General features: G+C 54.0%; 1 protein-coding gene across 9 annotated transcripts in view; it reads left to right on the top strand.

Moving 5' to 3' along the window:
• Positions 1-24,159, top strand: part of SPATA13 (spermatogenesis associated 13) — a 257,965-nt gene that overhangs the window by 227,034 nt on the left and 6,772 nt on the right. For 7 of the 9 annotated variants that reach the window (XM_033843704.2, XM_073794961.1, XM_073794963.1 and 4 more), the window contains 6 exons: positions 13,707-13,843; positions 14,910-15,089; positions 15,369-15,554; positions 16,909-17,088; positions 18,718-18,950; positions 22,341-22,470. In XM_033843704.2, coding sequence (XP_033699595.1) covers positions 13,707-13,843; positions 14,910-15,089; positions 15,369-15,554; positions 16,909-17,088; positions 18,718-18,950; positions 22,341-22,470 — 1,046 coding nt within the window. Of the gene's footprint in view, positions 1-1,415; positions 3,006-13,706; positions 13,844-14,909; positions 15,090-15,368; positions 15,555-16,908; positions 17,089-18,717; positions 18,951-22,340; positions 22,471-24,159 lie in introns of those variants that run through there. The other 2 variants (XM_033843708.2, XM_073794964.1) reach the window with 2 other exon arrangements.

The raw sequence follows: 24,159 nt of genomic DNA, 5'->3' as shown, positions 1-24,159 counted from the left end.
GATCTGGTAAATATAGGCTCTAATCACTAAAGAACTTTCCAGACCTAAAAGTCTAACCTTCTCTGTAGCTTTTTCCAAAAATATCTTGGAAGCATTTTTTGGGTCATCTTTCTTTGAGAAGTTGCCCCACTGAATTCAGTGCAGTTTTTGTTTGTTTATTTACTTTTTTCCTTCTTTTTATCTTTATGTTTGTTTTGAGTGTCTGTGCAGTAAAGTAAGTTTACTTAGTGAATGCCTTTGGTTTAAGATCCTGAAATCCCAAGGACCTTAATCTAGCACCCTGACCCCATCTCTGGATTTAGAAAAAGTCCTTGGGAAACAGAAGCTGCCCTTTGTACCAGCTGCCCAGGGAAAGTGAAAGTGAGCCGTAGAGCCAAGTTAAGACAATACCAAGGAAATGTGGCCAAGAGAGCTGCTGCTTTTTGAAAACTTGCAACTTTAACCAGAAAAAAAATTTAAGAAAATGAAAACACTCTGGATTTTATTTGCCTCCTGCTGGATTTTAAGCTTTGTTAGAAAAGATGCTCATCAGAATTAATTCCTGCTTCGCTGCTTTGTGTCTCAGTATTCAGCGTTTCACTCGTTCATTCTAACGAAAACCGGGTCCACCCTTGCATTCCATGGTCTTCCTTTGTTTCTGAATTAACACTTCTCAAGCCTGAGTGTGCCTCTGATCCCAGATCCCTGGGTCTGGTTAAAGTCAGGCTGTGATTCCACAGGCCGGTGGAGTCTGCAGTCTGCACTCCCCACCAGGGACCCGCTCTCCAGTCACCCGGCGCCGCTGGTCCCTGGACCGCACCCTTTGGGGCAGTAATAACGTGTTGTCGTAAACAGAGAGTTTTGTGGCCTTTTGGGAAATTCTGTGTTAAACAAGGTGACACAGATGTCACGATCTGGATTTGTAGCCTGCGGGGACTGACGTATCCTCTGGATTTCCAGGAAGTAGATACAGTGTTCAGTGGTTTTCAGACACTTTTCATGGACCATATTATACTAGTATTCCACATGGGGTATAGGAAACTTTACCTCGCAGAGAGTGGTCTGCCCTGAAAAACAATTTCAAGGAATCTTTTGAGTCCGTCATTTAATGAAGCACTGCCTTTATTAAGAATAGATATGCCCTGGGAATTCCCTGGTGGGTCCAGTGGTTGAGACACCATGCTTGCACTGCAGGGGGTCAGGGACTGAGATCCCACATGTCTTGCAGTGCGGCCAAAAAAAAAAAGTATATATATATATATATATATATATATATATATACACACACACACACACACACACACACACACACACACACACATACACACACACATGGGGAGACGGAGGGGGAGGGAGGGAGGGAGGGAGGGAGAAAGGAAGAAAGAAAGAAAGGAAGGAAGAAAGAATAGGTGTGCCCCTATTGAATGAACTGTCTATTCATCGTTTTTAAAAATTTTACTCTTTTCAGTCGTTCAAAAATACTTGCAAGGGGTAGATTCGAAGCCGCCCCGGTTCTGTGAGTGGCGCATGTGTGCTCGCAGGTTACCCTTTGTTGTGGTTTATTGAAGACTTCGCTGGATTTAAAGGTGGGATGCACCAAACCAACAGAAACAGCCACAAATAGTTCAAGATGAGAAAAGCCTATGGTGAAGCGCGTGGTCGGCGTGGGTGACGTCACTGATCATGCAGCTTTGCCCCTCGAGCGTGGTCGGCGGACCTGAGGTTTGTCAGAGTAGCTGCTGCATGATCTGCCCTGTTCATTAATCCCCAAGAAAGTGCCCGCGTTGTTCTGATATGTCCTCAGGGACCCTGAGAGCGCTGTCCGAGCCTGGTTGTCCCCACTGTACAGACCAGACACGGAGACCCTGGAGGTTTGAACTGGCGCCCCTCACCCCAGAGCCGGCACGCACTCACGGGCTCAGTTTTTAGCCATTTACTGGGGGACAACCATGTGATCCCTACTGTGTGTATACCATCTCCTTGCTCGTTAACTTAAAAAGTCAGCACCTTCAGTGTTGTGAGGAAATTGAAGGAAGCTGTTTGTTAATAGGTGTCCTTTCACAATATGACTTGCTTGTTGTAGCTAACTGGGAAAAAAGTATACAGGAAATAAATAACCCGTGTCAGCTAGAGAGAGCCTCTTTAAAATAAAAGACAATTCTCTTCATTATAGAGAACAGATACTTTATATAGTAAAAGATATGCATATCCTTGTCACATACACGCATATTTACATACATGTTTTTAAACAAATCCCACTTTTAAAATGAGTTCACAGATTTACAGTTAACTGTGTAATATCACAACTGAAATTTTTGTCATGCCTTAGCATGAAATCCCAACTCCAGGTTTGAACCTAGCAACCTCTCTGCTTCTTCCCCCATGAAATGGGTTCCTTCTTTTTTTTTTTTCTGAGCCCGCCCCTTTATTTTTTTAAATTGAAGTACAGTTGATTGACAGTGTTGTGTCAGTTTCTGCTGTACAGCAAAGTGATTCAGTTATACACATACATACATTCTTTTAAAGTATTCTTTTATATGATGCTTTATCACAGGGTAGTGAATATAGTTCACTGTAGGAGCTGGTGGTTTTTCCTCCTGTATGTAATAACTTACATCTTGAAAGCTCTCTTCGGGTCTGCCTTGGGCTTTGGGATTGCAGTGAAGAGCAGCCTTTCTCCCACCGTCATCGGAGGCTCTCCGGGGCCCCTGGTAGGCAGATGTGGTGCCTGGTTTCCTGGGTGGCCGTCTGGCCTGCGTTTAGGCTTTCCTCCCCGCCGTCCAGTCTGAGGCTGTAACCTCAGCCGCCCGTGGGCGGGCGCTGTGAGCAGTGAGGCTCTGGCCGGCAGGCACAGGCGTCAGCAGTGAATAAGCGATTCTGTCGTCTCCTCAGCCAGAGCCTGTGCGAGTCCCCGTGATGCACGGTCACCCCCCAGCCCCGCTCTGAACGTGGCTCTTTTCCAAACAGAAGGATGGTGGCTAGAGGGGAAATTGCAAGATTCTGGAGTCTGGAAAGCCTTCACCTGGGTACGTGTGCAGAGAATGGACTCCTGTGTCTGGCCATGTTGCCAGTTCCCCCTGTGTCCTTGCAAGTTGCAGGGCTCTCTCTGCTGCTTCTTGTCGAGTGTGTGTGTGTGTGTGTGTGTGTGTGTGTGTGTGTGAGAAAGAGAGAGAGAGAGAAAGCTCACTTGTCCCGCCCGGGGTCCTAAGGGCAGCTCTAGGCATGGGCACAGTGAATCAGAGAAGCTGGTGTGGGTTACAGCACAGCCGTTGGTGTGAAATAGAAAGTAGTAAGAACCAAACGTGGGCTGTCTGTTATGAGTTACGGGTCTGGGTTTTGTTGCGCTAGTTTTTGCTTCTGTTACATGAAATTTCTTTATACAGGAGATTATTGTTGGGGTCCGTAACAGTGTTCCTTGCTAATTTGGGGTGTGTGAGGTTTAAGGGTATGAATTGGCTTTTGAGAAATACTGTCGACTGTTTGCGAAAGTGTTACTGCCCAAGACCCAGTTCCTGTGTGGTGCTTTATCCCACCTTGCTTGTCAGTGTTTTTGTGAGTGTTGTCAGCTAGACTAATTCCTATTTAAGTGTGAAAGAAACATGGTTCTCTGATACTAGGAAGTTATCAATTGGAACCCGTGTATTCTTTAAGGGGAGTGAGAATAAATGCTTCACAGAAAGAATTCTGGCTGACTGCTACACATGGGTGCAGTAGGATGCTTTAAAAAAGAAAGAAGTCTTGTGGCTGTTTTTGCCTTACGTCAGTAGCTCAGGCTGAAATGAGCGGGAGTCACAGGTGAGTCTGAAGTCAGCCCTGGGCCTTGCAATGCAGTGTGTATTTTGTGCTTCCTCCTTGTTTTGTTGGCTTTCTGTGCAGGCCGACAGCAGACAGGGATGTGATCAGGGCTCCTGCTTCTGGCCTCTTCACTAACAAACATTTAGAAAAAGAAAAAGAAGTAGCCCAGATATTCCTGCGTTCAGAGCACAGGCCTGCCTGCCAAGTGGCTGTGCTTGTCACTTGAGTGGCCGGCGGTCCCACTGTCCGGCGTGGAGGAGTGCTGGCCGCCCGGCCTCACCCTGGGCGGGGGAGGGGTGTGTGCGCGCCTGTGTTTATTCCAGGGCAGCCAGCCTGATGGAGCCCGCCCCCCGCATTCCTCTGCTCCCGGGGCGGGCACGGGTCCCAATCCTCATTCCCAGGGTGCGGAGGCCGAGGGAGGCTGGACGCAGCCTCCACGCTGAGCCGGATGCTCTCCCGTCGCTGGGATGCGCAGCTGGTCAGGCCTCCTGCGTGGGGTCCGCACCCCCCTCCCCGTGTGCCCTCCGGCTCCCTCACTCCAGCCCTGCCGGCCTTTGATGAGCCTGGCTGTAAAGAGAAAGGAGGAGGCAGCTCGGCCCGAATCTTCTCTTTCCCACTGGTTCCGTGTGTTCCCGGGACCGTCTTTCATGTACTCGCTCTACGGAGCATGTATGTGTGTGTGATGCAAACGCGATGTTTAATCATCCTTAAGTGACGTGCCAGCGTAAAATAAAGCGGAGAGCTTGCTGAATGGGGGGCTCTGTTTTCTTTGAGATCCCTGATTGGCCAGGGGGCCTGCGGGACAGCTCGGCGGCTCCCGGGAGGGATGTCCTGCAGGGACTGGGGGCGGGAGCTGTCCAGTCACTGCGGCTCAGAGAGGCCAGGGCCAGGCAGGTGCATGGCAGGATGGCTTGGGAGCCAGACAGATCTGGGGTTGAATTCCAGCCCCACCTCTGGGGAGCAGTTCCTTAACCTCTTTGAGCCACAATTTCCTCCTGTTTAAACAGACAGTAGTAATTCCAGGAGGCGTACATGGCTCGGATGAGATGATTTACTTAAGCTCTTAGCACAGTGCCTGGTACACACTGTGAGCTCGTTCTGGGGATGCGGTGAGACTGGAAGGGTTCCTCCTCAGGATTTGTTCAGCCAGCCTGCAAGGCAGCTGCCAGGAGCTGGGAGGGGCGTGGTGAGCAGCCTCGAGCTGCCAGGGGGCGGCCGAGTGGAGGAGAGGGGCGAGGCTGTGATGGACTGGCAGCCACGGTCAGAGCCACACCCAAGAAGAGAGGAGAAAACAGACTGCAAGGGGCAAGCCCAGGGTGGAGCGCCCGGGCTTGTGGCAGGACGCAGAGGAACCCAGAGCCTAACCCCAGGGCTGGGTTGGAGGCTGAGGACTGTCCAGCTGCTGTGTCCCCAGGAGCACAGAGACCCTGGGGGCAGTGCCTGCCCAGGGCTCCCGGCCCAAACCCCAACCTGCCTGTCTCAGGGCTCGGAGTGCCCCTTCCGCAGGTGATAGAGAGCATATAGGAAGCACCTCTAGGGCAGGATTTGCCTTTACATTGAGAAGAAGGAAAATTTTTCACTTTTAGTGGTTTAAAACAAACTTTTTAAACTCCTTGTAGAAACAGTGCACCTTGGAGGTTTGGTGTAAATTAAGTTCCACCGTGACATGACTCCCATCACTGCTCGGGCATCAGAAGGTGGCCGAGGCCCTAAGTTGAGTCCAGATGTAAAGTTCTCTGCTGGGAGGGCTATTTCCAGAAGACCCGTGGACATTATAAAAGGTTATCAGTGAAGGGTAGCGCGTCCATTTCTAGTACCTTTTTGACCTTCTTAATGTCAACATGTTTAAAAGATTCAAAAATACTATGTATGGAAAGTGGTTTGAAAGTCTAAATTAGGCTAATAGGGACTTTCCTAGAAGCAACATTAAATTCTAGACAGGAAGAATTTCGTGCTTTAATTCGGTGACCTGACACTGACTAATAAGCATGGTCTCGCCCCTGAGGAAGTCAGATGGGGCAGGAGTGGGGCAGATGTGAGGAGAGATGCACACACAGCTAAGGAGGATATTGTAGTGAAACGGCTAAAATATGATGGCAGTGTAAATATGGTGAGCGTTTTAAAACCGGACACCGTTACTGCACAGGAGCAGGGAGCGCACGCAGGAGAGTGGAAAATCATAACCCACCACCGGTGCGTGAGAGCTCGGCCGCCCCGAAGGAGAAGGGGGCATTTGATGGGCTCTTTGGGTGGGGACATCGCTCCAGGTGGGCAGGTCAGTGTGGACCAAAGGATCGCGTCCTTTTTGTAGAGCGCAGGGAACACTAACAAAGTGGCTACAGCGGAGGTGTTCAAGCAACGAGTCAGAATCCAGTGTTCTCCAGCCTATGTCGCTGTGTAGACGGGCCACACAGCGCACATCCCAGGGCAGAGCCCTGCACGTGGGGTTAAGGAGGCTTAGCCTGAGTGCCTGTGGTTTCCAAATGTAGCCAGGCGTCAGAATCGCTTGGGGAGCTTTGGAAAGAGGTTCTCAGCAAACTCCTGTGATGGGATGCCATCCACCCTAGAGGAGTGGCCCTGGAGTCGGGGGTGTGTTCCAACATCCAAGGCCCCCTGTGGCCGGGTTCATGCCCCCTGTTGCATCTTGGGGCCCGGGAGCCGCGCCGGGTGCAGGGACCTGGCCGGTGGTCCAGACACGGCTGCAGCAACTCCCCGTGAAGGCCGCCCTGGGCTCTGAGTGCAGACCGCCCACCCGCCCGCCTGGTTTTGCCATTTCTGCTCTTAGGATGGCCCGTGAGAACGGTTTATCTCCAACCTGAGGAAGCCTGAGTGATCAGCAGGTTTTCTAACGTCCGTATTTTTAACGGATTATTCTAAGTACGGGAACTTCCCTGAAGTGACCCTTGTTTAGTGGGACACCCCTGGAGAATGTTGTGCCGGTCAGGTGTCCACACCCATGTGGCCTGCACGGCAGGTGCCCAGTTATGACACCCGCCATGTTAGCTCTTACCTTCCCCTGATCTGTCCCCTGCCCTCCCCAACCCCGTGTGACAGGTAAGGGGACAGTTTTCCCCAGCTGCAAAGAGGGGCCTGGCTGGGGTCCCAGCAAGGTCTTGTGCTTTTGAAATTCCATCCCTCTGATCAAAAGTCCTTAAACGTGCGAAATTAAGCCAAACAGGAGAGATCTGATGTGTGTCCTGAGAAAAATTCCTGCCGGGACACGGGCTGGGGACCTGTTTGCCGCAAGTGGGACTCAGGATCCTGTAAGAAGGCCTTAACCTCCGGCGTGTGTTATAGGATAAAGTTTTCCGTTGTTGCTGACGTGTGATGTGTCCTGTCCTAAAAACTCACCTTGAGGATCGGTTGTCAGGTTTTGTCCCCTCACAGACGTGAAATCCAGGTTCAGACAGAGGAATGTCACCCTCCCCAAGGAGTGCGGACACTGTTCATCGTTGGCCTTTTTTATAAGACTCCCATTGTCAGACTTCACTGGTGGTGCTGTGGTTAAGAATCCGCCTGCCAATGCAGAGGACATGGTTTTGAGCCCTAGTCTGGGAAGACCCCACATGCCACGGAGCAACTAAGCCCGTGCGCCACAACTACTGAACCTGCGCTCTAGAGCCCGCGAGCCACAACGACTGAGCCCACGTGCCACAACTACTGAAGCCCGCGCACCTAGAGCCCGTGCTCCACAACAAGAGAAACCACTACAATGAGAAGCCCGCACACTGTAATGAAGAGTAGCCCCTGCTCGCCGCAACTAGAGAAAGCTCGTGCGCAGCAACGAAGACCCAACGCAGCCAAAAATAAAATAAATAAATAAATGTATTTTAAAAAAAATATCCTGCAAGCCTCGCAGCGTGGCCAAAAAAAAAAAAAAATCAAATTGAAAAAAAAAAAAAGACTCCCATCGTCTCCACTGTCTGCAGCCGTCCTGACTGTACAATGGCACGTCCTCTATGGCTACAGGGTTCTCTCCTGAATGTTTCTGAAGCTGCGTCAGGCCAGGGCTGGAAATGTGGACGGGGTTTCCTCAGATCGGTTGATTCAGGAAGTGTGTAGAGATTTGGGGGAAACGAGGATTCAGGGGCTGAATCTGAAGGTACGACTGTGTGAAGGGACCGGCGGGTGAAGGGGGCATTGGTCCAGCCAGTGCATCCCCTCGAGACCCGGGACGACATCCCCTTTACAGGGGATGTTGACCATGAAGATTAGACAAGCACGGGATAAATTCATGTCACAGAAACGTAGAATGTTTATGCACATTTACTCTGCGGTCCTAGAACTGTCCCTGCAGAGGTGGGTGCTGTCATCAGCACGCAGAGCCTTTAGACCAGAAGGATGTTCCTGCCGGGCGTGGTGGCGGCTTTGACAGCCGTGGTGGACGAGCACCACGTCTGCTCTCGGGATCCTCTGTCTAGGAGTTCAAGGTTTTCATTTCAATTTGCAACAGACTTTGCTCAACGTTTACAAGATGCTTTTCAAACACGGCTTTTCCACACCTACTTATTCAACAGAAGAAATAGTACAGCTGGGAAGGGTCTGGAGACGCTGGAACCCCACGTGCCATTGGTGAGAGTGTAGAATAGTGCGGCCACCGTGGAGAAAGGTGTGGAGGTGCCTCAGAAAAGCTGAAATCGAATTTCTCCACGACCAGCCATCCCACCTCTGGATACACATCCAGAAGAATTTCCAGCAGGATCTCGAGGAGGTATTTGCAGGGCCACATTCAAGAGGCAGAAGCCACCCAAATGCACCTGGACAGACGGATGGTATTAGGTGCAGTGGCATGTTATCCCACCTTAAAAAGGAAGGAAATTGGATACAGGTAACTCCATGGATGAACTTCGAGGACACTGTGCTCAATGGAATAAGCCAGCCACAGGAGGGCAAATGCCGTGTGATTCCACTCACATGACGGGTAAAGCGTTCAGATCACAGGACCAGAAGGCAGAAAGCTAGTTGCCGAGGAACGGGGCTGGGGGAGAGGAGAAAGGATTCGTCTCTAATGGGGACAGAGTTTCAGCTTCGCAAGGTGGAAAAGTTCTGGACGTGGTTGCACAACGATGTGAATGTACTTACCGCTGCTGAACCTGCATGAATCTACATCATGCAAAACACCCCTAAATAAAAAGTCACCGCGAAAAAAGAAAAAGAATGAAACTTAATCTCCGAGAAAGGCACCGTGTGAACCTTCGTCTGCAGTGGAAGGTTTTATGTGACACACACGCTCCTTGGTGAGGAGATGCTGTCGAGCCGGGGGCTGCTGGGTGGGGTGGGGGAGGGCAGCCGCGGGGAGGAGGTCTGCCCAGCGGGGTGGGCTCTGGGTGGGACGGGGACTGTTGAACTGGCGGGGCCGGGGTAGATGGCGTCCTGCGGAAGAATTTGTGATGACGCAGCAGATCCCTGCTGTGTGGTTTCTTGCACACACGGTGGAACCATGTTTTCCGAAGTTGGCCTTGGGGCAGCATGGGGGTGGCCCGGGGCGGGATGGAGGCTGGAAAGAGGGAGACCCAGGTGAGTACCTTGCCTCCCCCCAGCCCTCGTGCCCCCGGATGAAGAGGTAAACTTCATCAGCAATTTGCAGTCCACTTAACTGCATGCCTTCTACATGCCAGGCATGACACTGGGTGCTGGGGGTACAAAAATAGACCCCGTCTCTTCTCTCAAGGGAGTTCCGGCCTCAGAAGGGAAACACACATGTAAAGGCGGCAAGTGTGGGCGTGACGGGACCGTGCCCCTTGCAGATAGAGCCTCGAAATGTACCACCTAATCCCCCCCGTGCAGGCGCTGGAAAAATCCAACTCCATAAAATGCCTGTACATCATGGGACAGAAACGCAGGGAGACATCAGCTTAGAAGGGACTTTAAGACCATGAAAGCAGTTAACGCCCTGAACGGGAGAGGATGAGGTCAGTCAGATGCGCTGGGAGTGGGGGCAGGAAACGGCGAGCAGAGGACCCTGAGCGACGCGGAAGTGCTAGGATGTGGGCACTGCGTGATTTCTGACACTGATAGCAAAGGCAGCCCTGGGAGGGCCGGCCCCCAGTGGGCGGGATGCAGACGCCCTGGGCTTGGGGCCCTGCTGCTGCCCCAGCCGTGTGGTGTTGGGGCCTCAGTTACTCATCTGTAAGGTGGGAAAGCTGATGGCATCCGCCCTCAGCCGCACCTGGCACACTGCAGACGCCCGCTGAGCTGGCCTTGCACTTTGCGTTGCCTTTCAGTTGACAGGGTGCTCTTGTGTATGTCATTTCACTTGAGGTTCCCAGCAAACTAAGAATAACAATTATTGGTTGAGAACTGACAAATGACCCGTTGAGAAGGGTATTATCATCCACGTTTGCAGGTGAAAAAACAGAAAGGGGTGACCAAGGACCCCCACTTAAACAAAACCCATCGTGCTGCACCATTGTTTGAAAGCAGTCTGTCTGGCCCCGAAGCCCCGCCCCGCTCTTGCCCGTGTGCTGTGTTTCCATCCGTCCGTCAGGCCTCCAGCAAGTATTAACCAAGCACCTGTGTGCCAGGCAGTGGTCCGGGTACCAGGAGTACAGTGGAGAACAAAGCAGGCTTTAGGGAGCTTACCTTTTAGTGGGGGAGACAGATGACAAGCAAAGTATCTTAGGTGGTGATAAATGCTGTGGGGAAAATAAACTGGGAGAGAAGACTGGGCGGTTTTCGGTGGGATGTCGGGGAAGCCCTTGGGGGAGGGGTCAGCAGGCCCTGAGGAGGGGAGCCAGGTTCAGGAAGCGGGCAGCCGTCAGGGTCAGAGCTGAATGTATGTGGGGGGGAGATACGGTGTGTGTTTTGGGGGGGTCTTCAAGGACCTGGGCTTTGTCCCCCGTGGGTGGCTTGGGGCAGGGGCCTGAGTGGTCCGATGTCTGGGGCGTTTAGCACCATCACTCTGGCCGCTTTGGTGAGACTCGTGGAGGGGGCGGGGCGGGGGTGCAGAGGGGCTTCTGCAGTGACCCAGCTTGAGGTGGCCGAGGCCACCACAGCTCCGTGGGGAGCTGTGGGGAGCCATGGGGAGCGGCAGGTTCTGGACACGTGCTGAGCGGAGGGTCCGGATTTGCAGACGCGTCAGAGGTGGGACATGAGGCAGAAGAGTGACCTCTGAACAGATGGGACGTGTGGACTTGTACCCATTGTACAGATGAGCACGTGGGGTGGAAGAGGCCCAGAGGCTGGCTCCAGCTCATTTGGCTGGAAAGTTGGTCAAGCTAGGACATTTGCCAGGTGCTTTTGCTCCGATTCCTTTGCTGGTCCCCGGACACACGGCGTCTCTCCCGCCCAGGCCCCCCGACCTACCCCACCGAACGGGCTGACAGCACAGGGACCACCTCGTTTCCGTGGCTCAGGACACGCTGACCCGAGGGACCCAAACGCTCTCGTGAGGCCCCTCAGCCAGAGCTCTTTTCCAGGCGTTTGTGATGCGGTCACCCGTCCAGCATGTGAGGTTCACGTCTGTTTCCAGATAACTCTACCCTCTGCCTCCCGTAAAGGTTCAGCCTTTTTTGACAGAATCCTTTTTTCATTAAGCTCCTGTGAACTCTGGGTTTGCACGTTATCACCTGGCTTTTTTCCCCTTTACTGATTTTCGTAGCAACTCCAGACGAGGTGGTAAAGAATTCTCCTGGGAAACGCAGTTCGGAGGGTCTCTAGGGACAGCGTGGTTTCTGACTCCACTGTGGGGAGGGGCCCAGGTGTTTGACTTTCCTGGCGCAGTAGTCCCGCTGAGACGGGAGGAGGGATGCTCGGGGCTCATCGCGGCCTTCGGTGCTCTGGGCCCCGACAGACCAGGCCCGCTGTTACTCACCGTGCTAGTGGGCGCAGTGCTGGGTCAGCTGCCCCGATTAGAGGAGGGTTGCAGCCTTACCGTTACCTCCCTGCTAGCCTGATGAGAAAGGCTCGTGCCTTTACCGCAAGTGCGTTTGCTTCCTCTGGGCTTTCTCCCCACCCCCCAGACGCAACCCAGCAAGAGTCAGGTGACCTCGTGTCCTCTGCCTGAGAGCGCTGTGACCACAGCGCAGGGCAGGAGTGGCCGCACGGGGCCTGAGGGTGGACACGGACACACACACACACACACACACACACACACACACCCATGGGAGGTGTGCATCGAGCGAGTGGCAGGGCCGGAGTGAGGGCAGGAGGAGAGCCCTGGGGGCCTGGTGTGCAGAGCTGGGAGCCCGGTCCTGGGACGGACAGGTGTCTGCAGGGCACCCGAACGTGGCTCGTCCAGAGGGGATGGGGAATGTAAGATGCACATCAGATGTTGAAGACTCAGTACAAAATAAAGACTAGGAAATATCTCACTTTAAAAAATAAAATGAAACACAAATTTAAAATGAAAGAAAATATCTCATTTTTAAAAACAGATTCCTCAGTTTAGAAAGTAGACCCGTCCCCCGAGGGTAAAGTTACTAGAAATCCCGACTCTCAGGTCCTTGAAGGAAGCAGGGCGCACGGAGCTATCCCACTAGCATCCAGCTCGGCCTTCACCCTCCTGCCCCACCGGCTCCTCCCCAGACTCCCTTTCTGGAAAGTTCTCCCAGTAATTTGGGAGTTTCCGAATCATCGTTGATTTCCCCCTCTTTGTTGCTGCCACATCAGCTGGACGTGCGGGTCCTCGCACTGCGCTTCCGGCGGCTGGTTCCGTGTTGCGGCACGGTGAGCCCTCCCGATCCAGCTGGCCCGCCTAACCCGGGGTCTCCTGGGCCCAGCATCCGGCCCGCCCGCCGCGTGCTGAGGCCAAGGCGCGCTCCTTCAGCCCAGCCACGACCGCGCTCGCTGCCATCACCATGGTGGCTCCTTTGAGCGAGTCCCAGCCACGGACCAAGGATGCTGGGAACGTGACACACATCATCCTACCTGATTCTCCAAAAAGAAAGAAACTACCGTTTACAGCGGAAGCGTGTGGAGCTGGGAGAGGCTGAGTTGCCTGGTTCCGGTCCCCGCCCGGAAGGGGCGGGGCTACAGGTCAGCCTGGGCCTCCGTCACTCGAACGCCTGGTGTCTTTCTGCGGTACCAGGGGGCCTCTGTTCACACCTGCCACTCCCTTGCTCAGGCCCTGCGAGAGCAGCCCCGGTGCGTGCTCTAACCCTTAGGCTTGCCTTCCGGTCCCACCCTTTGTCAGATGTTCTCGTGGCCAAGGCCAGCCACACTGCGTCCTCAGGCGAGAGCCAGGTGCCTGTGCCGGGGGCCTTGGCCGCCTCACAGCGGACGTTCAATGACAGACGAGCCTTGGTGAGGGGCCTGCTGTCGCAGCAGGAGATCTGAGTGCCAGGTGGTGCGTCCAGAATGCCACACCCCTCCTCACAAGGGCTGTCTCATTCTGGTAAAGGTGCCAGGTAACTGCTCGTTCTGACCCTGTGGGTCCAGGCGCTTCGCTCTGTGACAGCTGGGAAGCATGGTGCACGGCTTCACTCACGGAACCGTCAGCACCTTCTGATCTTAGCAGCACCTCGCTGTGCCTTGCGGGGAAACGACGGAAGCAGGGCACTCTTTAAAAGAAGGATTGTATCAATATTTTCCACTTTCGTTTCCTCCTCAAGCTTATGGACACATGAGTTAGAAACATTATCTGTATCTTGTATATCCACTGTGGAGCACAGATTTCCAACTGAATCACACATCGTTCACTCAGTATCCTGACTCGCGAAATAGCCCTGTGTGTCGCCGTTGGCGGTAGTCTCTGAAGCGTCCCCTTTCTCACCGACAGGGCACTCAACCCCGGCTCTGCTTAGCCTCAGCTGCTACCTGTGGATTACTAGATCAGTAGACATTTTCTAATGGTCTCTTATTCTGGGTTAGATACAAATGATTACTTTCCCCTGAGGGCACGTTCTCAGAGGTCATAGGTTTTGTGGTTATATTTTTGACATTAGCTGTGTCCTTTAAACTGCACCGTCTCTCTCTCTCTCTCTCTCACTCAGTTTCTTCTGATGGCGGTGCGGAGTCATCTGCCCTAGCGGATGACAATGGCAGCGAGGAGGACTACAGCTATGAAGACCTCTGTCGGGCCAACCCCCGGTACCTGCAGCCGGGCGGGGAGCAGCTGGCCATCAACGAGGTACTGGGCTTAATTCCACACGGCAGCAGCCAGTGCAGGAGGCCCGGTTTTCAGGGCCCGGAACCCACTCACACTTTGCTCTCTGATTATTTCTTAGTGAACATATGCTAAAACCTAGAATTCTGGTTAGAAAGCCAGTATGGTTTTCTTGCATTTTCAAGGTTGATTTATGTGATTAAGTGTTGCAGGTAACTAACTAAAGACATCCCTCCCGGTCAGAGCAGCCATCCTTATCCGTGGAGAAGGCTTCTCAGTTCAGGATATACCTTCCCTACATTTGTTATAATAAATCTAGGAGGGGAACGTTAGTTACCGTCCACATTTTAGCAAACACTCTGAGACTAAGGCCGAACGACTTGCTAGCAGACGGCAGAGCTGAACTTAACCACGTTTTTCTCACCACGGATCTGGGCTTCTCCCCGCCCCTCTGCATCTTTAGGCCTTTTTACAGAAGTCTTTCCAGAAGGCGCCTCTGGCCTTTGGAGCTCATGAACAGAGCACGTGGAGTGTAACTTCTCTGGCAACATCACTAGTTGTTGCTATAGGATCCACGGTGTCCCCATGACATCCCGGCAGCTGAGTGGTTGCACGGCCCTCAGCCCCTACAGGCCGCTTACAGATGAGCTTAAATTACCTGCTGAACATTTAGACGTCATGCTGTGTTCTCTTTAATTGCAGTAAACGACACAGTGAGATGCAGAGTCTGCTAAGGTTGTGAGGAAGGAACGGAGAGCAGGTTCTGGGTGACGCCATGAGGGGCTTGCAGGAAAGGGTGTGCTGACCTTTGACGGCTCGGCTCCAGGACGTCTAGTCTGGCTGCTCAGAAGCCCTTTCCAGGGCGAAGCGTCCAGATAGTCACACTTGCTGGATGACTGATGCCCAGATGAGTGGACTTGGGGGTTCCTTTAAGAGCACAGGAGGGGTGCCCGCCCGGTACTTCTCCCCATCCCTGTCGTGTGACGTCACACGCTGAGCATCGGCTGAGCGCCATCGGCGTGAACACTCGGGGGCCGGGAGAGCTCAGGGTCCCCGCGCTCCGCGCTGAGCGCCCGCCTCTGCATTCCAGCTGATCAGCGATGGCAGCGTGGTCTGCGCCGAGGCCCTGTGGGACCACGTGACGATGGACGAGCAGGAGCTGGGCTTCAAGGCCGGGGACGTCATCCAGGTCCTGGAAGCCTCCCACAAGGACTGGTGGTGGGGCCGCAGCGCAGACAGGGAGGCCTGGTTCCCCGCCAGCTTCGTCCGAGTGAGTGTCTTCCTGCCTCTGGGGGCTCAGGGGCAAGAGCCACTGTCCCCTCGTCATCCTTTGAACCAGACTTCCTAGAGGCTGGGGTGTGGGAAGGGAGAATTCCCACCGGGGTCAGCGGGGCGTCTGGCGCCGCCGCTGCGTTTGCGATGCTCAGCTCGGCCCGTGCGTGCCCGGCGCGCCCCGCCCCCCGCTACCCTCCTCACCGTCCCCAGGGAGTGGAAACCGGGGGCGGGCCGGGTGCCGCCCCACTGACCTGTGCCCTGCGTGTGACCGCAGCTGCGGGTCAACCAGGAGGAGCTGGCGGAGGGCTCCAGCGGCACCCCGGGCGAGGAGCCGGCGGAGGACGCGGGCCGGGGCCGCCACAAGCACCCCGAGAGCAAGCAGCAGATGCGGACCAACGTCATCCAGGAGATCATGGACACCGAGCGGGTGTACATCAAGCACCTCCGGGACATCTGCGAGGTGAGCTTGGGGGCCTCGTGGCACCGCGTGCCGTGCCGTGTGGCCGCTCCGCGCCAGCCAGACCGTCTGCGCACGCGTGTTCCTGGAGCCCCGTCGCCACCCCCGCCTGTGGTCCCTGTACGGGCCGCTCGCTCAGCAGATGCTGGTCCACCCCGGGCAGCGTGAGCGGCCGGCCGTCTTCAGGGTGAGCTGCGGCGACCTCCTTGCGGGACTTAGCTGCCCCGGGTATTCAGAGGGAGTGACATTCAGGGGAGGCGGCACCTGTAAGTGAGACCCAGCTGACTTTGCGAAGAACCGAAGGTTTGTCACCGTCCACCAACCACTGCCTCTCATCTGGCGCAAAGCGAGACCCCGGGTCATGCAGACGTGGGCGTCTGGCGCCATCCCGGGCTCTGTCCTGCGGGGTCTGGGGTCCCACTCAGCAGTCAGGTCTCTCCCCTGTGGTGTTTTTCAATTCCGTGGATTCTGTAGAGCGTTTCCCTAGACCGTCATGCGCCCCGCGGGTCACCCCGGCGTCCTGGCCGTGAGTGCTGATGCCTGCGCCTTCCGTTCAGCTGCGAGGGTCCAGCAGGAGGCAGGCCAAGTGCGTGCCGCGCTCCCCCCGCCCCCGCCCCGCTGTGTGGTTGGACTGACCCCCAGATGAGGACCCCCCGGCGTTGGGCGTATTTGTGGCAGCCGTCTTGTTCCGTGTGAACCTGCGGTCGGTCGAGGGAGTTCCTCTGAAGTGGCATTTTAGGGAAACAGTCACTGCTGATACCTGTTGAGCACGACCGTGCCCTTCACCGGCTTAACTCGACCCCATGACACTCACGGGCAGGTCCCACGCGCCCCCATTACGGATGAGGAAGCCCAGACGTAAACCAGACCTGCTGGCCTATAGCCTGTTAAAATTCATCCCCAAGAGTCAGTGGTCTGTGTTTTACCGTATAGTCAGTTCAGTCTGTGTAATTACGCGGTGCCCATCTGGGGATAATTGTTACACGTTTTTGTGGCCCTTCCTTCCTACCCCCGTATCCTACCCAAGCCACGTACAACCAGGGCAATTGGGCGTAGAGAATTAGTGGTGCTCCGATTAGGCCTCAGATTAGATATCTACGGATCTGTGTTGTTTTCTGTAGAAACTGGGTGATGGTGGAACCCTCGGCTAAGCCGTTCTTGGCTCTGGGCCGTGACGGTGAGCGTTGCTCCCTGAGCGGCTCAGCCAGCGATGGCGTCTGTATTGGACAGGCCTTCTCGGCTGTGAAAGGCACTTAGGAATGAGAGAATGGTTATCTTAAGAGTTTAGAAAAAGTGTGACAGTACCAATTTGGGGGCTCTAATATTTGAAACCAAGCATCACTTTCCTATTTTGTAGGGCTACATTCGACAGTGTCGCAAGCACACGGCGATGTTCACGGTCGCACAGCTCGCCACCATTTTTGGAAACATTGAAGATATTTACAAATTCCAAAGAAAGTTCCTGAAAGATCTTGAGAAACAATACAATCAAGAGGAACCTCACCTGAGTGAAATAGGGTCCTGCTTTCTTGAACATGTACGTCGCCCTCCACTTCTTACTGATAGCGTCCGGCTAACTCATTTTGAAATGTTTCTCGCTGAAGCGCAGGGGTCCTTTTTGTTTTGCTCCACTTTGTTTCATTTCTTTCTTTGTTCACTAGATTAATTTCCTGCAGGACGGAGGCTAAGGGGACTGCTGTACATGGTTGGTCTTTATCTGAGTGCCCCGAGTCCATTATTTCAAAATCTTTTCAACTTTATGCAGTTTCGACTTAGGGGTTGTATTTGGGGTAGTTTCTAGTAATACGTACCGGGTGTCTATTGTATGTTAATCGCTGCGTTCAGGGCTGTATGCCAGCTCCTGTGCTGCTGCGCCGCAGGTATGATTATCTTCCCCATGTTCCAGGTGCAGAAGCCAGGCTTCACCCAGAGAGTAAGTGACGCAGCGTCACACATGAGTAATTGGCAGAAGTGGATTCAGGCCAGAGGCGTGCGGCTCTGGGACCCAAGCCTGTACCTGCCTCAGAACAGTCTCCTGACGCTGGCCTGAGCTCGCTCACTGGTGACTGACTGTCACTTTTTAATACAACAGATTTCAGAGGAAGAAGATTCCATCCCCAGCCAGAATGGTCAGGGCGCAGTACCGGTAGTGCTAACACCAACGACCGGGCTAGTGTAGCACTCGCTCCTCTGGGCCCAGCAGCGTTACAGTGGCTGTGGAATGGGGGCCGATCCTCGGGTGGACTGTCTATAAACGGCTGGAGGCGCTGTTGCTGGTGGCCGTCTCCAGCTGCAGGGGTGGGCCCGTGGCTCTGGGCCTGTTTGGGGCTTCGTAGGAGAACTGTTTGGCCAGAGCAGGAGGTTCACGGGAACAAGTCGTAGGAGAGAAGCTTCCAGGTCAGCCAAGGTGAGGCTGCAGAGTGGCACGCGGATCTTGCTGTGGAGGACAGGAGAGCCTAGCTTGGGGACAGAGGTGTCACTGCTTCTGGGGTAACAGGGAGGTGGGCCTGGGCAAGGGTGACAGCATCAGGGATGCAGAAAGAGGGGTTTGGCTGGAGAGGTGGTGAGCCAGAGGACAGCCAGGTATAAACTGGGGTAGGACCCAGGCCGAAGACACCGCAGGTGCGGGCAGGTGGACCTGTGTGAAGGCGGCGGCCTTGGGGCTGAGGAGCCTCAGGGTGCTGGGAGGGGCCCCCTCGGAGTCCCGGGGGGTGGGGCAGCCTGGAGGAGGAGGGGGGAGGGGGGAGGTGGCCCCTCGTGGATGGCAGGTGGCAGGGTGGGAAGGAGACCTGTGACCAGGAGATGGGGCTTTGCGCCCACCTGCCCGGGAGAGGAGAAAGGACAGGCGGCAGCCAGGCGCGGGGACAGCACCTCCCTCTTCTCCTGGATCAGGCGACACGGGGTGACACAGAGGGCGCCGCTCCCCAGGGCGGCCTGTGCGCCCGACACGCCCTTTCAGGGTCTGTGGAAGGGGCCTGGCGTGGGCCGGGACTCTGCGTCCTCGGCAGCCTCTCGTTCCACCCCCAGGGTCTGGACGTGGCCCCTTCCCACGGGGCCCCCTGTCCAGGAACCTCCCCGGGGGTGGGGGGGAGGCGCTGGGTGTTGTCCATCCTCGTCAGGGTCCAGAGCCGCCCTGTCCTGACAGAGCTGTGCCCCCCCTTCCCAGCAAGAAGGCTTCGCCATCTACTCCGAGTACTGCAACAACCACCCGGGCGCCTGCGCCGAGCTGGCGGGCCTGATGAAGCAGGGCCGCTACCGACACTTCTTCGAGGCCTGCCGCCTGCTGCAGCAGATGATCGACATCGCCATTGACGGCTTCCTGCTGACGCCGGTGCAGAAGATCTGCAAGTACCCGCTGCAGCTGGCCGAGCTGCTCAAGTACACCACTCAGGAGCACAGGTGAGGCACCGAAGAGGACGCAGGGTCACGTGAAGCTTCCGCAGGGGGCTTGGGGGCGGGGGCAGGGGCGGGGCTTCCCCTGGATGCCGCACGCGGGGGGCGGGGGAGCGGTGCGGGGGCCGGAGGGGGGCAGCAGCGTGCAGCGGGGGGCGGGGTGGGGGGCAGCGAGCAGTGGGGCGCGGGGCAGCGGTGACGGTGCGGGGGCGGGGGGCGGGGGGCGGGGAGGGCTGCGGTGCCCTCCTGGTGCTCTCAGTCAGCTGTCGGGAAGACGTTTCCAGGTCGTTTGGAAAATTTAAGGTTGTTAACTACTGAAATGGGGCCATTCAAGAGCCTCCCGAATAGCCATTTCTAGAGATATTAGGAAATAAGAATTCATTCTTAAACTGTGTCATGAGCAGGTGGGGGATTTTTATTGTGTTGTCTGTCATTATAATTGACATGTGTTTTATAAATACTCTTGTAGCTACTCAGTAGTGAATAAAAACAATTTAAAAAAATAGACTGGTGTGAATACAGTTTCAGAAATATTTTCTTTCCTCTTATTTATCCTTAAGATATTTCAGGCCAGCTCACCCTCAGAGCAGTACAGTCAGCCCTCGGTGTCCGAGGAGACTGGCTTCAGGGCCCCTGGACACTAAAATCTGGGGATGCTCCAGTCCCTTATAGAAAACGGCGCAGTGTTCACATATAACCCGTGCGCAGCTGCCCAGATGGTTTACCTCATCTCTAGGTGACTTCTGATATCTAATACGATGTAAATAGTTATAAATACAATGTAAATGCTGTGTAAATCGTTGCTGGTCTGTGGCAAGTTTTGCTCTTTGGAGCTTTCTGGAATCTTTTTCCCAAATATTTTCAATCTGCGGTTGGCTGAATCACGGATGCAGGACCCCTAGGTATGCAGGGCTGGCGGCGTTATATGCTGGAGCAAAGAGTTCCTTCGCAGAGGGGTGAGGACACAGAAAAACTTGAACTCTGAAACAGAGCAGGGAGTCTCAAGGGTGCAGCGTAGTGTGTGGGCTCCACTGGGGGGCGCATCCTCCTGAGATCCTGTTGGGCTCTGAGCCCTTTCTGGTCCAGCTCGGTGCTTGTTCTGTCTCCTGATCCCATCCGCCCTGTTCCCTCTGGCTCTGAGCATAGGGCTTCTCGTCATGGTTACCTGAGTGCTCCATCTCCCTTTGGGGCTTACTTTGTGAATTCTTCTGAGGGACCCAAAAATACTGACCTCTGCTTACCGAGTAGCAACTCATCACTTCCCCGCATGCACAGAACAACGTCTGATCGTGCTGTGATTGTACGTGAGCTGTCACCCATTATGTGTTGGAGCAGGCCTGCCCCCTCTCTGAGTTGTGGGGAAGGGTCTCCACCGCAGGGCCCCTTTCACCGGCAGCCATGGGGTCCTCGCTGTGTTCTCAGCAGCCCACAACTGGCAGGCCAGTGGGGACACAGCCGTCGTCCAGCAAGGTTTTAGGACAAAGCTTTTTGTTTTCGATGAGAACCAGACCTCATCCGTGACATCCGTGTCATGGCACAAAGCTTTCACTCCACCTGCAGCCCTTGGAAGGACAGTCTTGAAGGGGTCTAGTGAGAAAAGGGAGCGGGGAGAAACCGTGCCCAGAGGGAATCCGCTGCAGCACACGGCACGGCTCTGGGTTTCAACATCTAACTGTTGCCCCGAGAGCAGTGGGATTCTCCACGGCAGCACCTGCTCCGGAGGATGAGGGGGACGAATCATTCTTCTGTCCTCTGCGCCTGGACTCCTGCGCAGAGACGGGGCTGGGACAGGGGTCTTTTCGCAATTAGATCAGAAGGTCGAAGGAAAGAGCTGGGTCGCTAAACAACATACCCAGATGATGATGTTAGTTTCAAGAATTAAGGTGAAAGGAATAAGAGAAAGGAGTTGATTGAAATAGATAAAAGGAAAGAGCTATGTTATGTTTTTCTGATGGAAAAATCAGAAAACTTTGACAGAAAGAAAATAGCAAAGTCAAGCGAGTCACAAATTTGAAGACATTTTTTAAAAAATAAAATGTCATCGTGATGAGGAACCTGAGAAAATAAATAAGCAAATTAAGAAGCAGAACATCTCGAAAGACGGGGAAGCTATGCCAGGAGTGTGCTCATCGCCCTTCAACACTTAGCTTTTCTCCTTTAAGGGCATTTTTCACTATGAGGCATCTGCACAGTCTGATTGTTTCAAAACAAATCATTTTAAAAGAAATGACAAAAAGCCCATTTCCTTGTCTGAAGTAAAACAAAACAAAATATTTTTAAAAACCATTACACTCTGCCTCTTTCCTGGAATTGTACACAAAAACTTGTGGGAAAAAAGTGCAATTATTTTGCACACTTTCTTCATTGCTGGAGCCCTTTCTGAGGGGGTGTTTGCTCCCATTATTTTGGCAGCCCCGCTGCCAAAGTGTGTCACTTTGTTCTTCTTTTCTGCCCCGCTTCTGTCTGAAGACAGTGGGGTCTGGTCTGTCTGGGAATGGGGTAGCGGGGATGCCCAGGGACCTCCCAGGAGTGCAGATGAACGGTGTTTGGTACATAGACAGCAGAGTCTGCTCCCAAGGCTTTTTCCTGGCTGTGCAGGAGGACTGCAATCCAGTCCACCTGAGACCCAGAGGCTCTGTGTGTCCTGGAAGACACAGGAAAGCGTGGGGGGGAAAAAAAAGACTTAGCTCGTTAGCTGGGCGACTGGTTTACATGTCCCTGAATTGTTAACGTGAAGCGAGACTTGAATGTAAACGTTTCCGGCCCCAGACACACTCTCTGGCAGCCTGTGTGCAGATCGGAGCTTCAGTTTTCCTGGTGCCTCCAGGGTTAGAGGAGCTGCTGGGGGAGACATGTGAGTCTGATTTGACTGTGGCCGGTAGAAAGCACCAGGAGTAAAGCTGCGTGGATGAGGGAAAGGTCGTGTCTGCAGTTACGTAACTCACTTGTGTCCTCCCCTCCTTTGCTGACTAAGAGCAAATCACCCCTCTTGAGAATGGGTGGGGATCACTGAAGTACTTTATGTGGCAGGACTAGCTCTATGAGGATTAGAGCAATAACAGAGGCCTGTCTTTTCTTTATTAATGAAAATAATCTGTCATCACTGTGACTGAAACTTATTTCTTGTGACCTTTGCTTCACTTCACTGTGGCTTCTGGGAAACGAACGGCAACATTCTTATTCCACAGAATTCTGGGTGGCATTCGGTCGGCTCCCTTAACCTCTGCGAACTGTAGCCTATTCACGAAGGAACAAGGGAAGGGGAACAATGGCTGTTGTTTAAAGGCCATCTTGTCTAGACTGTCAGTGTACAGTCACAGATGGAATGTATTATTTCGTAGGTCCTCATTTGCAAGGTGCCCATTACGTGGTTAAAATTAACCCCTCACTTTGCAGCGATTACAGGAACATAAAGGCAGCGTATGAGGCCATGAAGAACGTCGCCTGTTTGATCAATGAGCGAAAACGCAAGCTGGAAAGCATAGACAAGATAGCACGGTGGCAGGTGTCCATCGTGGGCTGGGAGGTACGTGGGAGCCCACCCCCTACCTGCGGTCCATCGTGGGCGCAGGGCACCTGGGAACCCTCCCCGCTCAGCGCGCATCTCGACCCACACAGCCCCGACCTGTGGTCGTCTGAGGCGACGGCCCACTTTGTGTCCCGTGGTTGGCGCCCTGTGCTCTTGGCTTTAATGGCATGATATTTTGATGCACTGTTAAAGCAGTCAGAGCTTTGCCCTCCGCCTCCTCCAGGGCGCGCTCTGAAGGGCGTCTGTGACCAGTTTGTTGCGGACACCCTGTCTCTCCCGCTTGGCTGTGGGCTCCGTGAGAGCAGCTGGAGAACCTTAGAGTGCAGGTTCTGTCATGGTGGGAGTGCGACTCCTGTGTGATCTGGGCGAGGTTGATGATCCGTCTGTGTGATGGGGAGGGAAACGTTACCTCTCGTAGGGCTGTCGTGAGGATCGCGTGAGACGGTGCCACGGAGCACTTGATGCACAGCCTGTGGCGATGGCCTAGCGCGCACGCGCGCACACACACACACACACACACACACACACACGCTTTTATTTGTTAGAACAGCAGTGACAGTAGCTAGTGCTTGTACTGTGTTCACACGTGCCTGGCGCTGGTCTGAGTCGTTTAAATATATGAACTCATTTAACCCTCTCAATAGTCCTATGAAGTAGGAACTGTTATTACCCCATTTAACAGATGGGGAAACTGAAGCACAGAAAGGTGAGGGAGCAGCATGGGACCCACGGACCACTGCCCCTGAGGCCATCACCGAGGACAATAGCCCACGTTGTTCGGATGGTTTGCAGACACAGGAAGAGCCATCCTGCATCAGATCAATTGATCAGAGCTCACTCTCCCCAAAGATTGTGAAAGTTTGGATGGAGAAGTTAGGTCTTTAACTAAAGCAGGTGACAGCAGTGAACACTGGAGAGAAATACTCTTCTTTCAAGGCCCTCATGGACTCTGGGAGTTCAGATGGGACCTTGGGGTCCGTGGATCTAAGTCTCCAGGGCACAGAATCGCTGTAGGCAAGTAAATAGAAAAGCTATTTCGGAGTCGAGATCTTTTGCCTCCAAAAACTATTGTGTATAACCGGGACTAGAGGAGGGTGAAATCTTACAGTCAAAGGCCAGTGTCCTAGCAGACACCACAAAGTTACACTGGATTAGAGCCGACCTAAATATTACAGAAGCGTGTTTCTCCTCCTGTTCTTGGACTCTGACATTTAGGGGATAATTTCTTGTGAGAAGTTTACCAATTTCTTGCTGGCAGCTTGCCATCTGGCCTCTTGTTTCCAAGACCCTGAGCTAGTTATGCCGGGGAGCTGCATAGAAGCCCCCCGAGTCTGCAGCACTGAGCCCCTAGCCACAGGGGTCTCCTTGTTCTCGGGGGTCGGTCCAGGCCAGCTGCCATTTCGGATCCTGATTGGATCCCACCCATCCAGAATTTTTCACCAGATCTTTCTGATAAGGGAGACCCCTCAGGTAACATAGGGGCTCAATCACATTTTCCCATGGAATAGGGAAAAGAGAGAAGAGTTTTCCTGCACAAGGAGGCTGACGGCCGAGGTCTGACCGGCCTTTGAGGCCTTGCCCTGCACGTGGGCCTCGTGTAACTGGCCCGCCCGTGGGGATTCATGCCAGGGCCTCCCCCCCCAGCTCCACCCGATGCCCGGTACCCTAAGACCTCGCGTCAGGGCA

Source organism: Tursiops truncatus, chromosome 18, assembly GCF_011762595.2.
Source record: "Tursiops truncatus isolate mTurTru1 chromosome 18, mTurTru1.mat.Y, whole genome shotgun sequence".
Lineage (NCBI taxonomy): Eukaryota > Metazoa > Chordata > Mammalia > Artiodactyla > Delphinidae > Tursiops > Tursiops truncatus.
The sequence above is the reverse complement of the archived record's forward strand: the minus strand, read 5'-3'. Positions and strand labels throughout refer to the sequence as shown.